The following is a 16,153-nucleotide window of genomic DNA, read 5'->3' as shown; positions in this document are numbered from 1 at the left end:
CCATGAAGTAGGCTTCATCCCATGAAGATCAACTTACACAACATCATTCAGCTCAAGCCTGGTGTCTGGAGATGGATTAATCAGGATGTAGGAAAGGGTGCTCTGATGATCATTCATTTCATCTAAAATCAAATAAAATAAAATAAGATGTCATGTTTGTTATATGATTCCCACAAAATTACCACAGTTACTGTACTTGTGTTCAAATAATGTAGTTGCCAATGAGAATTTGCTATAGTTTTTGTTTTGTTTGTTTTTTGTTTTTGATTTTGTTGTTGTTTTAATGAAAGCAGATTTGGTTTTCACATTTATGCTTTTATCTATTTTTGTTCCAGTAGATGATTAAAAAATAAAGTATCTAATTTTGTTCAGTGTAACCATAGTTACATTCTCTTCTGAAAGCCATTACAATTAAAAAGCATTTTTACTAAGGAAATGGATATGGGATATTTACTTGATTCATTTCCCTATATACAAATTAAATATAATTAGAAGTAACATCATCCCAGAGAATGTTGATGTAGAAAATTCTGAAAAACTAATCTAGGCAGAAATATTTAGAAGGTATTAGAGATAGTGTGAAATATGCACAGTTTAATATGCATGTTTTCATGGCAAAATTTGTTTTTCTCTCTAACAATGCAAAGAATTCTGTATAAAATAGTATAATCAAACATTTTAATGGGATTGCACTGACAAATGGTTGTCTTTGAAAACAACACAATGGAGGTGTTATGCTTTAAGTATCAACTGAATGTTTAGCCCCATCTTAGAGGCTCTGGTATTGGAAGTCTGGTTGTCATTGGCCATTTTGGGAAGTGCTACAACGTGGTGCAGACCCTGAAAATAATGTCCTCAGAGTACTATGTTACATCCTCAGTTATTTCTTACTAGATCTAGTTGTTTTAAAAGAGCAAGTCTTCAAACTCTTCCCCCTACAAATTTGCGTATCTGTCCCTGTAATTTTCTATTAAATCCACAGACCTTTGAGGCGGCATAACTAAGTGGCCATCACAAAACTTCAAACTGGTGAGTTCGAACTGTATTCTAATTGTCACATCCAACAATATGACTTAAACAAACGTCTCTTTAAAAGTATCCAACTTCAAGTATCGAATGCCACAATAAGAAACTCACCAGAACAAAAGACATAGGAATAAGTATTTCAAAAATGTGAACAAATTTGTAGTTTTTGATGTTCTACATCCCAAGAGTATTATAAGATATGATAAAGCCATATAGAAACATACTTCAATGACTAGTTTTCTTCCAAAGGATAACATTTGTTGACATATTTAACCAATGCCCCCCCTGAAAAAACAGTCAAAATATTAGTACATTTCTAGTTACTACAGTTGTAAATAAGCAGAGTTCTTGAAGAAAATATTTAATTAGTAACTTTTAAAAGTCTAAAGTTATTTCTTTACCAAGAGACGTTCATGCTAGGCCAACATAGCTAAACCAAAAAAAAAAAAAAAAAAAACAGTTTCCTGTACTGAAATGCTATTCCCACAAAATAATATAATTTACTGCATCCATTTCAGTAGAAATTTGCCGTTGTAATGTTATAATGTATTCTTCTTTAGTGCAATTGATATGCAAATTTATTTTAAAGTCTATAAATCAATGTTAGTATCTCACAAGACAGACGAATGACAAAACAGTTGAGCCAACCAAAAGTTTTCCAGTAAAAATATTACAATCCTAAGCTGATTAGCTTGATATTCAAATTAAATAATATGTTTCATTGCTAATTGATGGAGAAGATAAAGGGAAAAATTCTGAATCCTCCCTTTAAGGTCAGGGTTGCCAGGAAAAAACAAAGTATGTCTAATGATATGCAAACCACATCTAACTTCTAACAAACAAACTGCTTAGCAAAAACTTACCCTAAAAACTGCATGTGAAATACTAAAATAATTATTTGTTCGAAAGTCATATGCAAGTAGGAATCCAGCATATTTATTTCTGGAATCATATTTTAGAAATGGATGGCTAAATCAACAGCCTGGAGTTTGAAATCCCAATTTGCAATAAAAATGGTATTCATATCAAAAATAGTTACAATTCAAATATAAATCATATTATACAGACATGACATTATCAAGATTATATATCTGTATGAAAAATAAGTTTGATTCATAGTTCTCTGAAAAAAATTATTTTTGTCTGAATCATAGGAAGTGCTTTTCAGAGGAACTCAAATTGATGATGTTCTCTGGACCCTAAATCATAATAACACTCGGAAAGATAGTAGGTATACTAGAAAAAGCTTCATTTCTTATGTGTATGAGCAAGTCAATTTCATAAATAAAGAACAGCATTCCTGAGCTGCAATACAAAGAAGATGATTTTAACAGAGTACCTTTTGCTCAGTGTAGATATACTGCTGCACTCTATCATTAACAGCTAGTCTTCTTTGCTGTTGGATACAAGCTACTGACCAGTTTTACTCTCATGATTGTCACAAAGTTGTCTAGATAATTATAAGTGTTCTGATAATGGATGCAGTTATTTTGTCAATATTTTGTCTTTCTCAACCAGTTTATTTGAACACATCAAACTGAAGACACTTGTGCAATTGGTGGTAAAATGATCTTGAACAGGTTGGTAATATACAGGTTTTAAATCAAGGCCTGGATGGATGAGGTCCAAATCAGAACCAGCAATACCAGTTTCTTTCTTCATGCCTCAATGACTTGTCCTCAAAGAAGATGGATGTCATCCTTTTGATTTAGGTTAGCAGTAGTTGGTGAATTCAAACCCATTCTTTCAAGTCTGCCTAGCAGTAGAGCTTAGTCTGGCCTCTTCCCTGTCTGCTACACGTTGTCTTAGGCCCACAGTCACCACTTCCTTTTTGTGATCTTGCATTTGAGAATGGATAGGTATTTTGTTTTTTAAAGCCTGTTAGAGACATACATCAAACCACATTCATGAATTGTTTTATTGGCAACACACTATTGCTTTAATCTCAGTCATTTTCTGTAGTTAAATTTGGGTTATATCTCAGTTCTATAGGAGGAATAGTGTAGGTTTGATGGATTATTAAGAGTCTCCCATAATTATCGCTAACCATGTCAGACATGAAAATATATTGTTGTGTTGATATCATAATACAATACTTTCTGAAAAAAATACTTATATGTGTTTTCATGAACCAGAGAATCAAGATTCTATTTCCTAACATCAAAAATGTACTCATAATCTTTTATGAATAGACTGTGTCAAGACAGCTAAGCTCTGACCTTTGAAAGCTGAAAAATTCCATATAGCAAAAATTACTGCTATTGAAATTGTTTCACACACAATAAAAAAAGGCTAGCAATTCAAAAAATGGTGCTAATAAAACTAGACATCCACTTACAGAACAATGAAATCACTCATGTCTTACATCTCATACAAAGCTCAATTCCAAATGAACCAAATATTTCTATTCAGGATAGAAGGTAGAAAGGAGCTTTCTAATAGGGCTTTAGTGGGATAGAAAACAGTGAACAAGACTGCATGCAATCCTTGGCATAGACAAGGGAACCAAACACACAGGCCTCGAATGAGAGAAAAACCTTTGTCATGTACTTCAGACAACAGACTATTAGCAAAACTTTATAAAGAACTGCAAAAAATCAAATATCCCTCAGAGTGTCTACTAACAAATTGACTAGGGCTTGAGAAGACAAATTTCAATAGAGAAGCACAAGAGAAAAAATAAGTCTTTTTAAGTTTCTTTCATTAATCTTTTGAGACTATAATCTAATTATACAGTTTTACCCTTTCCTTAACTTTCCTCCAAGCCCTTCCACATCTCTTCTCTCTCTTTAATTTTTGTTGTTGTGCTTGCTTGCATGGGTATGTGCGTGTATGTGTGTTTAATACATAAATACAAACTGTTCAGTCTACATAATTTTACTTGTATGTATATAAGCCCTGAGCTGATCATTTTTTATTTGATAAGTGATTATTGTGCTGTTCCTTGGGGACAACAATTTCCACTGCTTTCATTGTTCCTAAATTGCCTGGAGTATTTTGTGTAGGGTTGAAGCCCTATGACCTTTCTCTCTTCCAGGTGATTATGTCTATTGATGTCACTTAAACATCTATATATGTGTGACATTATACCTGGCATTTATAATAGACACAGTTTCACAGCAACTTTCAGGAGTATCAGATGCAAAATGTTACAGAAAATCACATTGACCAAATAGGATTTTTAAAAGTGTTCGATATTCCTAGCAATCAAGAAATTGGGGATTGCAACCCTATAGGAAGAACAACAATATCAACCAACCAGACCCACCAGAACTCCCAGGAACTAAACCACAAATCAAAGAGTATACATGGAGAGACCCATGGCTCCAGCTGCATATGTAGCAGAGAATGACCTTATCTGACATTAATGGAAGGGAAGGCCCGTGGTCTAGTGAAGGCTTGATGACCTAGCATAGTGGAATGCTAGGTCGATGAGACAGGAGTGGATGGGTGGGTGGGGGAGCACCCTAACAGAAGCAGGGGGAAGAGGGTGTGATAGGGGGTTTTTGGAGTGGAAACCAAAAAGAGGGATAACACTTGAAATCTAAATAAATAAAATAAACAATAAAAATTAAAAAAAGAAACTGGGAATTAAGGGTATAAAGTAGATTAATAAAAATTTAAGGAAGTATGAGGAAACCTAATGAAATAACACCATTTTATATGCCATTTACACCTTTTATTACATTTAGCCTCACATTAGTTCATAACACTGCTTCTAGAAGACATGAGTTACTTAAAAAATCTCAGAGACGAGCATGCACTCATACATGTTATTGGTTAATAAGGTCCCCAAGTCACCCAGAACAATAGAGGCCACTGACATGGTTCCTGGTTGTCCATCATAACTTGATGAGTCCCTATTGCTGAAGACACCATAAATTTTAGTTGAAGAACAAAGAGAAACCAATCTCAAATTAACCTGGACACTCTTCCTTCTGGCTAACTTAACAGTGTCAGAAGACACAGTGGTCTTATTCAGCTGTGGACTGAACACTGCAAGTTACCAAACTGACCTTCTAAGTAAGATATTTCCACTGGTTCAGTAATTGCAAGACTGTTTGTAAGGGTGATTACTTGTTCTTGTGATTGTATTACTAAGTACAACATGGGAAAACACAATGCAGTTCTATAAACAAGTTCCAAATCAATGGCTGGGAGAGTGACAGGCCTATTTACAGGTTCATTGGGAACCTATTCATACATGTTATGTAAATGGTCAATCTACCTTCTACATATTTATCTTTGTATTATAGGTTTATGCTGCCCCCAATCACAATCAGAAATTTTTCTAATATAGTGGGTGATGGTTGATTCAGAACTTCATTGTTCTTCAAAGTGCTAAGAATAATCAATTGTAAATGATTAGCCAAAAGTGGACTACTATGTCAAGCCTACTTTCATGAGACATCAGACTCCAGGAACATCTCTGAAGAGATGGGCAGAAAAAACATAACTGTCGGAGGATCGGGAGGAGCTCTATGAAAGTCATGGCTGTAGTATACAGGTATCTATTTTTATCTGCATAAAACCTACACTCTCGTGTAGGTTTGATCTTTCAAACCAGTTAAAGATTCCAGCATGAAATAGAGAGGTTCTCCCATAGCTACCAAGCTAGTCAGGTACTGGCTGCCACTGGAGAGTAGTATTGGTAGATTTTCCATTTCCCATTGTACAGGTCATACCCAAGCATATATACTGGCAGTGCTAATTAGACTTAGTGAGTTAAGCAAACAAACAAACAAGCTGAAATGAATACTATTTTGGGAAGGAGATATGAAATAAGGAGTCTAGGAGGAGTTAGAGTGTGGGATTGTTCTTTGTATTATTTAAAAATTTCCACTTCATTAATTTTTGGCATTTAAAAAATGACTGTCATCTTTTGCTTGGGTTTGGTGTATTTTTATTGTTCTGAATTCTTAAGGTGGACCATTAAGCAATTAATTTGTTCCATATTCCATACCCCTTCCTCCCACTTCCATGAGAATGTCCCCACCCCCAGCCCCCACTAGACCTCCCCATTCCCTGGAGCCTCCAGTCTCTTGAAGGTTATGAGCATGTCCTCTGACTCAATCCAGAACTGGCAGTCCTCTGCTCTATTTGTGTTGGGGGCCTCATATCAGTTGGTGTATACTGCCTGTTATATTGTATTTCAATTTTCATTTTATCATTAAAAAATGAAATCTTTGTCTTAATCTTATCTGTGACACATCCATCATTCAATACTGGATTATTTAATCTCTGTGAGTTCATGTAATCTCTAGAGCCTATTTTCCACTGTAATTTCAAGCATTAATCTGTTGTAGTCAAATAGAATACAAAGGGTTACTTCAAATTTCTTACACTTGTTGAGATTGGCATTTTGTGGTCTCAATTTGTGGTCTACTTTACAGGAACTTCCATTGGTTGATTTGCTGTTTTTGCCAGAGACTGTTACTATGAGATTGGTGGGGTTTGTAGTTCTTGCTGTTGCTGTTTTGTTCTACAGGGTGAAGAACATGTATTGTCTTAATTTTTCATACTGCTTGTATATTTCTGTTGTTACCAGTGCATGCAGCATTAGGTGATTGATGGTATCTTTGGATATGAGTTTCTGCACTAATAGGTATCAATCCTCTATGTTGAATGAGCATGTGGATCTGTTTTTCTCTTACCCATTCTTGGCTAGTTCAGAGTCTAGATACTTGAAGCTCAGTTTACCTAGGAAAAATTAGGGACTCTGGTCTCAACAGTGAGTGCTATGAATAAGTTAATAGAGATTGTATATATTGGAGGACCAGTGGCATAGAAAACAGACAGGTGCTCAGTAGCTGGTCTTGAGAACATGATAGCTTGGGTGTTAAAGGCCTACATGATTGTAGTATCTGACCTGAGGAATGGAGAAGCACCCCAAACAAGTGTTAAGATAGCAATGTTTGGTGTGATTGTGTTAGCTGAGACATGTTGTCTGATCGGTGAAGCTGAGAATGTCTGTTTAAGGATGTTGATATTTGTTGTGGATTGCCCTGGTGCATTTTGTATTTTGCTGTTAATTCCACTTCCCCAAAAAGTACTGCCTAGGAGGGGGAGTGAATTGCACTCAGATGACTTCATAAGAACCTTCTCCCCATTTTACCTTGTAAAATAAAGGCTAGAGCCTGTGATTTGGGAGGAGAAGCTAGGATCGAGCAAAAAAGCTCGAGGAAGAAGGAGGGAGGAGAGAGAAGGGAATGATGGGAGGAAGGGGAGGTGAAAGAAAAAAATGGAGCTCAAGCAGGTGGCCTGGAGAAACCACAATTTAAGGGCTCTCATAGCTGAGGAATAGAGTAGTGGTAGATCTGCCCAATCTAGGCACACAGCTTGTATTTATATTAATGTGTTTTCATTGCACAGGCATATTTGGGTTGGAGTATTGACCACAACAGATATCCATGAATCTGAGTGCAAGTTCTGCTGGTTGTAGCATCTGATCTTATGGATGAGCAGGCTTTCAGGGTGAATTCCGACCCAACAAGGTTAGGAGGCCAGCAATGGTCATGTGAAACTAATACCTAAGGAACAAGCATATGTCCTACTGTGGGCCTTAGTGGGATCAGAGTAAGGAAGTAAAATAATTGGGAGAGGTGTGTGCCTCAGCTCCTCAGCCAAGAACAGTAAAGGTAATGATTCTAATTGCAGAGAAAGCAGGCCTTCCAGGAAGGTCTGTAATCTAATATCTTAACAGTATTTATTTACATGAAAATCTGAAATTTTATATTCTCTTTATGTATGTTTATATTTTTCTTTTACTTAGAGCCACTCATAACATATTTGTACCTAAGTATAATATACCTAAGTATCTGCCTCTACTGTTCCTGCTATTCAAACCTGGTTTGTACATCATTCTGTGGATACAGTTCTCTCATTGGCACCAGTGACATAGTATCAGACTTGCAGCATTATATATTTTTATACCAGGCAAGATATAACGAGTGACACTGCTCAACAATCTGGGTGGTATACAAAATTAGTTATGTTTGGCGATAACAAGACTGAGGGTCTCTCTATCAGAATGTCCCAAGTACTTAGATACAAGAGTTGCCCATTTCAGCTCAATGGCCTCCAGGTGTCATTGTGTTAGTCTTCTGTCTTTCCTCCTTTATGTTCCATACCCATGACTGCATACAGTCTACTCACTTCTCACATAGTATCCATATTTACAAAAGCCTCACTTCACAACTCATGGACATCTAACATATTAATATGTTTGTCAGTTGCTCTGCATTTTTTAAACAGGGGTTCTAAATTTTTATCATTTTGTGTATAAGGAAGGGTAGTACATAATGAGATTAAGCAGATATGTGGTATATCTGTAGGTGGGAAATGCTGGACCTAAAATTATAGCATTCAGAAGGCTTAAGGGATGTGTAATTTAGAGGAAGCATGTATCTGATAGTATATTTTATGTCTCAGTACAATTTATCATAATGTATTCTGACAAAGATGATACTGTTTTCAGTTTACACATAAGAAAATTGGAAAACCGGTTCAAGCACATAAAATTAATATATTTTAATATATTCTAACAGTGTTCTTGTCTGTGTGAACACAGTTCCCAGTCTCTTGAAGAGTTCCTTTCCTCGTACTTATAGACACTCTAGTGATGTTGATTTTGGGGATAAAGTTAGTATTAAGGGAACATGTCTAGAAGACAGTGATATTTTATATTTTAAATCCTGTTCTCATAACCTGAGATCACAGGTGTTCAGTAAATGCTGTAGAACAGAAAAGGGCATCTTTGTGTACACATATGAATAAGAGAGGGGTTATAAAAACAGGAGGAAATAAATGGATAGAACGTTTTCCATTATAAGACTTATCATGAGCAAAATATTAACTAATTCCACACAAATAGAATATGAGTAAATCCATGGTGCCTACGAAAGATTTCCTTCACATGTAGTAAGCTCAGGCTTTTTTATATTCCTGATTGTCAAGAGGCAACGTGCTATTCTGTTTATGGACTAATCAGGATTTATAATATTCCTGAAAGAGCTCAGACTCAGAGGAATAATCATTTGATAGATCTTTTCATTAAAAGACAAACTTAGCAATATGTAAAAGGTAAAAGTAGAAAACTAATTTGTTTAAAATCAATTCATCTCAGATGTCATTCGAAGTGGTAAGGAGCCATTAGTGAATTTCTCTAAGATCATTGTGAGTTTTGTAGTGGTGCAAATTCAAATGCAAGTCTTTGAGCAGAATCATCCACCTCTGAACCTCTGAGAGAAAAATCATAAAGGGTAAACAAGACACTGATCTAATAAATATAAGGAATTATGAAAAATGTAAACAGATTCAATGTGAAACAACTCAATAAACATATTTGACTCCTCGAGCTCAAAAAAAGAAAACCAAAAAAAAAAAAGCCCAAAAAGTAACGTCTTTTAAATTCTAACTTGGTGATTAAAATGTCTCAAGGTAAGACTTGATAACAAAGAGGATATGAGGAAATATATATGTATAGATAAGCAATTAAAATATCCCATTTTCTTTGGCTAGTTAAATAAATTTCTTAGTTTCATATTTTCTTGAATTTTATACACAATGGCTAAATCTACACCATTCCTGTCTCTTTGTCTCCTTAAATTCCTGCATTCCCTTTGCAACATTCATAAAATTTAAAAATTATTGTTTGATATATGCATTTATATGTACACACATTATATATACATAGGTACATATATACATCTTACTAAGTTCACTAATTTTGCTTATATGTTCATGTATGTAGATGTGCACATTGTATGGAACAAACTATGAGGAATTTTGTCATAAAGGCAAAGGATTCTGTGTCTCTAAGCAGCCACTGGCCTTTTGCCATCTGACATCTAATAGTGGGCAGTGGATTGTCCTCAGTTCCTACCGCATATCTATAGGTTTTGTTATTAGTCTGATAAGCACATTTCTGGCCCAAAACTTGAATAATGACATGTCTCACATTATTAGTACATTACTTCATTAAATTGTACACAGCCAAATGGTCAGCACATAAAATATACACACAAGTGATACAATGTGAACTGAAGAGGTTATATCTAGAAACACATACACACATGTGCACCTACATATATGAGTGTAATGAGAAATAATGAAATAGGCCACGGATTTGAAGGAAAGCAGGAAAGGGTATATGGAAGAGCTAGAAGGGAAGAAATGGAAATTAGAAATGTTATACTTATATTAGAATCTCAAAAAAATAAAATAGAATATAAATACATCCTTTGAAGTCTTTGGTTAAGAAACTAAACACAATTTCTAAGTTACAGTTATCCAATGGCCATGAAAGTTAGTTGTAATACCTCAAATTCATTTCATCTCAGGACCTAGAATTTAGATAGGTATGATATTTGTGTCTAGTGTGTATTTGTGTGTGTGTGTGTGAGAGAGAGAGAGAGAGAGAGAGAGAGAGAGAGAGAGAGAGAGAGAGAAAGTCAGATAAACCTATGTAAATCTTACCTAGGTATTAGCAAATCCAAAAGTTTCGTGGCTTAGTTTTTGTAGCTCCAATATGGAAATTAAATCCACTTCAAATTTTATGAATAAAGTGCGGTATTGCTGTGATGGGTTCAAACATTGCCTAGTGAACTAAATAAGGCTAAACACAGTTTAGCAAAGTTTGTGATTTAAATATTGCACAAAAGATGAGATTTTAATCAAAATCTGAAATACTCTGCCAAACAAGATCAGTCCTTTCCTACACCAAAGTTGACTGTGCGACTAGAAACAAAAGAAACAAGGCATAGGTAGGTGAATAGGCGTTTTAAGGAGCATACCGTAGCCCACCGTAGAGAGGCCCAGGTGTTTCATTCTGTTTTTCACAAGTTCAGCAAGCTCCTGTCTTTCCGACCTCCTGTAGAGATTCAGTCGTTGCTGGGTTATCTTTTCTGCAGTTTTACCAGAGTGCTTTGGCCCTTTTCTGCTCAGCCTCCGGGCCCACTGCATGCTCTTCCTCCGCAGCAAGGGGTGGTCTGACTGGTCGCTAGAGGTTGAGTTGCGGTGAATGCTGCGGTGGTGCCCTGGGTCTTTGACATCTTTGGTGTCTTCCCACTCTTCCACACTGATGGATATTTGAGACTTTAAGGGAAAGGAATATGACAATTACATATTTTAGGAGTAGTTATCGACTAGAATTTAAATAACTTGTTCGTATGATCTCGGTGTGGTTTTATATCTACATGTGATGGTTTCCACAGGAAAAACAAAACATAGACATTCCATTCTACCATCTTCTACTAATCAACTTTCAGAAACTTAAAATATCTGGACCTTCCCAGTGTTAGTCTTTTTAATATGACTTTAAAAAATTTATATAATATGTTACATATATATGTATATATGTAACTGATTGTTAGAACACAGACATTTTAAACAAATTCCATAATGTTTTATAACTTTATTTACATACATACAGTTCAATTCAGGGTCAGGACATAGATCCAACGTATCCTCTAACTGTACGTATAAATTATGCGCCTCAGTGAGGGCCTAGCCCACAATTCTAGCAACATACTAGGACATAATCACATACCAAAATTCAGCTAAGACAGCAAGAATTCCGTCTTATTTCTCTTACAGAACAGTAATTTTTAAGATAACATAAAAATAATTAATTGAAACTTCACATCTCCTGATGAAAAGTTCATTGAAAAAAATGTAGAAACTAGATAATTATTTCTCAGAACTTAAACTGGAAGCCTTGAAGTATTTATATCATGGATCCCTTTACAAATCTTAGCTTATTTATTCCCACCTAGCTACTATCGCAACTAAAACCCTCTTCTGTGAAAGTAGTTTACAAACTATTAGAAAATGTGTCATCAATAAGGACTATCTAAAGTTCACCATATATATAAAATGTCCTACAGGAAAAACTGCATTTCTTTTGCATCAAGCTTTCTGAGGAAATCATTCAAGGTCCTAAGCATACATAACATCACTTACAGTTTAGGTGTTAGAATCCTCTACTCATTAATATGTAAGGCACAGGGAAAGGATTAGATGCTAGTTCAGACCAACACACAACACTCTTTGTCTTTGTGAATGTTTTTTCTTAATCCTATGTTTCAGGCACTGTGAAATATATGCATCTAAATTATGAATCAAGGGTTGGGGATTTAGCTCAGTGGTAAAGCGCTTGCCTAGGAAGTGCAAGGCCCTGGGTTCGGTTCCCAGCTCCAAAAAAAGGAACCTAAGTAAATAAATAAATTATGAATCAAACTATTTATGTATTATCCAAGTAATATTTAAATGTCTCACTTAGGTTAGTTCTGTAATCTCCTAGGACGTGAATACCATGATTTCACATATACGGTCATTTAAAATTGTATGTCATTTTTCTCATAAGTCTATATAGCAAGCAAAAATCTTGTAAATGTCATTCTATCCAGAAGAAGAAAAAAATGAGAATTTGTTTTAGAAAACCGAGTGAAACTTAGAGACTGCATAGCATAAAGTTGGATTTTGAAACCTTTGTTTTTCCTTTGAACATCACATATGAGGAGTATAGTTGCTAGCTTTTTATAACGAGATGATCAAACTGGAGTGGTGCTTCAGGGTTTTTCCATCTCTATGTGAAAGACAAATGTATAGCTTTTTGAATAAAATGATAATGTTAATATTCATCCTCCAGCCCACATAAATATTTAAAAATTTTGCACAACATACTGCCATACAGAGAAACCATTACCATCTCTAACTTTGACCTAAAGGAGTGACAATACTACATAATAAATAAAAGTTTAGTAACAATGTAAATAACATTGCTGACATGTACTGTTATTAATTGCATATTTGTGCATATGTGTGAAAAGATGTCTATTTGTGGAATAATTTCCCAAGGTCTCTTCATCAGATGCTGTTACACTACTCTTCTTTGAACACAACATCTCCAAACAGGAAATACTGTGAAGCACAGAAAATGTAATGATGGCTTCACCTTTAGGGAGTTTTCCTGAACTATAGCTTTGAGGGTTAAAATAGTAAAGCAGGCATTCTGGGGTCACACTGGGTTTGGCTTAAATTCCTAGCAGACTATTAAACAGCTGCCTTTCCTGGTTATGAAATCTCGATTCTCTGACTGTTTCAATTTTCCTTTCTGTAAAGGTAAATTCCATTGTCATCTATCATTTTCTGTCTATCGGTTACTTTCTAACTCAACCAAAGAGAACAAGGTATGGCATTTAATTCAGAAGAAGCTCAGTATACGCTAAGTAACATGACTTGCGCCCTGGATTGAGACAGTGGTACAAATGGGAAATTGGACAGATAGTAAATTCTATGAACTGTAACTAGTAAATATATTAAATTTTTTTTGTTTTGTTTTGTTTTTTTTCTGGAGCTGGGGACCGAACCCAGGGCCTTGTGCTTGCTAGGCAAGTGCTCTACCACTGAGCTAAATCCCCAACCCAATATATTAAATTTGAAGAGAAGAAACATATTTATAATATAAAGTATATTTTACTTGCATCAATTATTCTGTCCATCTATAATTAATCAGAGAATTTTTATTTTTATCATCAAATACTTAATAAAATAAAAACAAAAATACAAGAAAAGTATTATTAGTGTGTGTGTGTGTGTGTGTGTGTGTGTGTGTGTGTGTAATTGTGCATATGCAGAACAGAGTAAGATGTTGGGTGCCTTCTCTCTTGCACCTTACATTAATGCAGAGTTTTACACAGAACCTGCAGCTCACCTGTATGACATGGCTTTCTGGGCAGGGAACACCAGGTCCCTCCTCGGTCTATTTCCCAGTGCTAGCATTGGCATCAGAGGGCAACAAACAGCATTTTTACAGGAGACTTGGGAGTCCACACTCAGGGTGTCATGCTTGCTCATCAGATGTTCTAATCTCTTGAGATATCTCCCCACCACACCCCAAATCTACTTTTTGTAAAACAGATTTAGGAATATGTTCATATGTGTAAATGTACATTAAGGTAACATAAGAAATTTGATGTGTGCATTATAATACGTTGTCAAAAATGTAGTCTTATCATCTAAAAAACTTTTTTTAAGATTCATAAAACTTTCCATGATTAAAGAAAGTGCTAAATGTATATCTTTACAAAAATAAATTACATATTTGAAATAATATCTTCTGCCTAAAATGGCTTGATCATTTCATTGTTTAAAAGGGCACAGTGGGGAAGGGAGTCAGAACACAATAGTACAAAGGTGTAAAAGGGAAAAATCAAATGGAAAGAATTTAAATGGGAAAGAGCAGAGAGAAGAATAGAGGAAGGAATAGTGAGATGGATAAATAATGCTAAATATCACTTGAGAAAGTGGCATGGAAAATATCTGTAAAATACACACACACACACACACACACACACACACACACACAAACAGAAACAAAGATGTATATTACAAGCTGCAATGGAAAAATGACCAAGTAAGATATGAAAGCAGACCCATTGGAATAACACCTGACTTCTCCATAGAGACTCTAAAGCTGAGAAAGGTGCTGGCTGGATGTTCTACAGACTCTTCTAAGACAGCACAGACGCCAGCCCAGAGTGCCATACCCAGCAAAGCTGTCAATCACAATTGATGATGAAATTTCAAAATAAAAACCAAGTTTAAGCGGTACCTAGCTAAAAATCCAGCTACACAGAAGGTGCTAAGAGGAAAACTTAAATTCATGAGGTTAGCCACAGCCAAGAAAACACAAGGAATAAATAATCTCAGATACGTAAAAAGAGGGTTTAAAATTACCCACATCAAAACTAAAATGTAACAGGAATCAACAAACACTGATTATTGATAAATTTCTACATCAAGAGTCTCAATTGCCCAAAATAGAAAAACGAGAATAACAGATTGAATTAAAACACAGGATCCACATTTTCTGGCCTGCACATTCCACCTGGGCAACCATAAGCATGACTGTTCCTCTGAAGACCCCATGGTCTGAAGCTCTCCCAGGACCTGGTCTGCTATAGCCCAGGCCACAGGTAGAGGACTCTCCCAAATAACCTTAGTATGTGGGAAGCCTAGGGAACCTGCAGAATGAATGGAAATGTACAATCTCGGGAGTTGGGAGGTGGGGGGATGCTCTAGAATGTAACAGAAACCCGGGAGGTGGGAGAATCTCTAGTCTCAAAGTGAGGAATCTTAGGTGAAATGCTCAACAATGGTGAGAGAGAAGTTACAGAATCTACCTCCAGTAGAAAGACTGGGCTTCAAGGGGAGGGATGGGGTTGCCATCCCACGGTCAAAAACTCTAACCCAAAATTGTTCCTGTCTAAAAGAACTGCTGGAACAAAAATAGAGACAAGCCTAAGGGAAAGGAGGTCTAGTGATCGTCCCAAATTGGAACCAATATCAAGAGGAGGCTCCAAGGCCTGATACTGATACTATAATGTAGTTGTAGACAGGAGCCTAGCATACCAGCCCTTTGTGAGGCCCAACAAGCTGCTGACTGAGACAAAAGCAGATGCTTACACCCAAACAGTGGTGGGAAGTCAAGGACCTCTGAGGTTGAATAAGGGAAAGGCTGGAAGAAGTTGAGGAGGACAGTGACCCCAGAGGTAGACCAGCAGTCTCAATTAACGTGGACCCCGGAGATCTCTCATACACCTACCAGGCAGCATACATTAGGTGGTCCAAGGCTGGTGACACATATACAAAAAAGGACTGCCTGTTCTGTCCTCAATGGGAAAAGAAGCACCTAAGCATTGAGAGACTTGAGGCTCCAGGGGATGGGGAGCAGGGTGAAGGGATGTGTGGGAGTTGGGGACATCCTTTTGGAGATGGGAGCGGAGGAATGAGATAAGAACAGAATGTCTAAGAGCAGAACAGGAGTGGTATAATGCCTGGACTGTAAAAAATGGCTAAAGATTAAAAAAAACGGATGAAGGTCGGATATGGATAAGATGATTTCTTAATTATGGTCAATGTGGCATAGTCGTTTTAGAAATACTAATGGTTTATTTGAGTGAATATAAGACTATGTTGCAGATTTATGGCAGCCATACTATCACTTGGCCCATCTTATAGCTGAAGAATCATCAAGTGTATTTTTTAGTAACCCATAATGAGGCTTTAATTGGAGATTAGTAATTATTGACTTTTAATTATACTTTGAAATACTGTTCGCCTT

General features: G+C 36.0%; 1 protein-coding gene across 9 annotated transcripts in view; it reads right to left on the bottom strand.

Annotated features, from left to right (window-relative positions):
* Positions 1 to 16,153, bottom strand: part of Kcnt2 (potassium sodium-activated channel subfamily T member 2) — a 395,059-nt gene that overhangs the window by 12,921 nt on the left and 365,985 nt on the right. For 8 of the 9 annotated variants that reach the window (XM_017598802.3, XM_017598803.3, XM_063272313.1 and 5 more), the window contains 2 exons: positions 10,821 to 11,121; positions 38 to 122 (listed from right to left, as the gene is read on the bottom strand). In XM_017598802.3, coding sequence (XP_017454291.1) covers positions 38 to 122; positions 10,821 to 11,121 — 386 coding nt within the window. Of the gene's footprint in view, positions 1 to 37; positions 123 to 10,820; positions 11,122 to 16,153 lie in introns of those variants that run through there. The other variant, XR_005492244.2, reaches the window with a different exon arrangement.

The sequence above is a fragment of the Rattus norvegicus genome, chromosome 13, assembly GCF_036323735.1.
Source record: "Rattus norvegicus strain BN/NHsdMcwi chromosome 13, GRCr8, whole genome shotgun sequence".
Taxonomy (NCBI): domain Eukaryota; kingdom Metazoa; phylum Chordata; class Mammalia; order Rodentia; family Muridae; genus Rattus; species Rattus norvegicus.
This window is presented reverse-complemented; position numbering and strand designations above follow the sequence as displayed.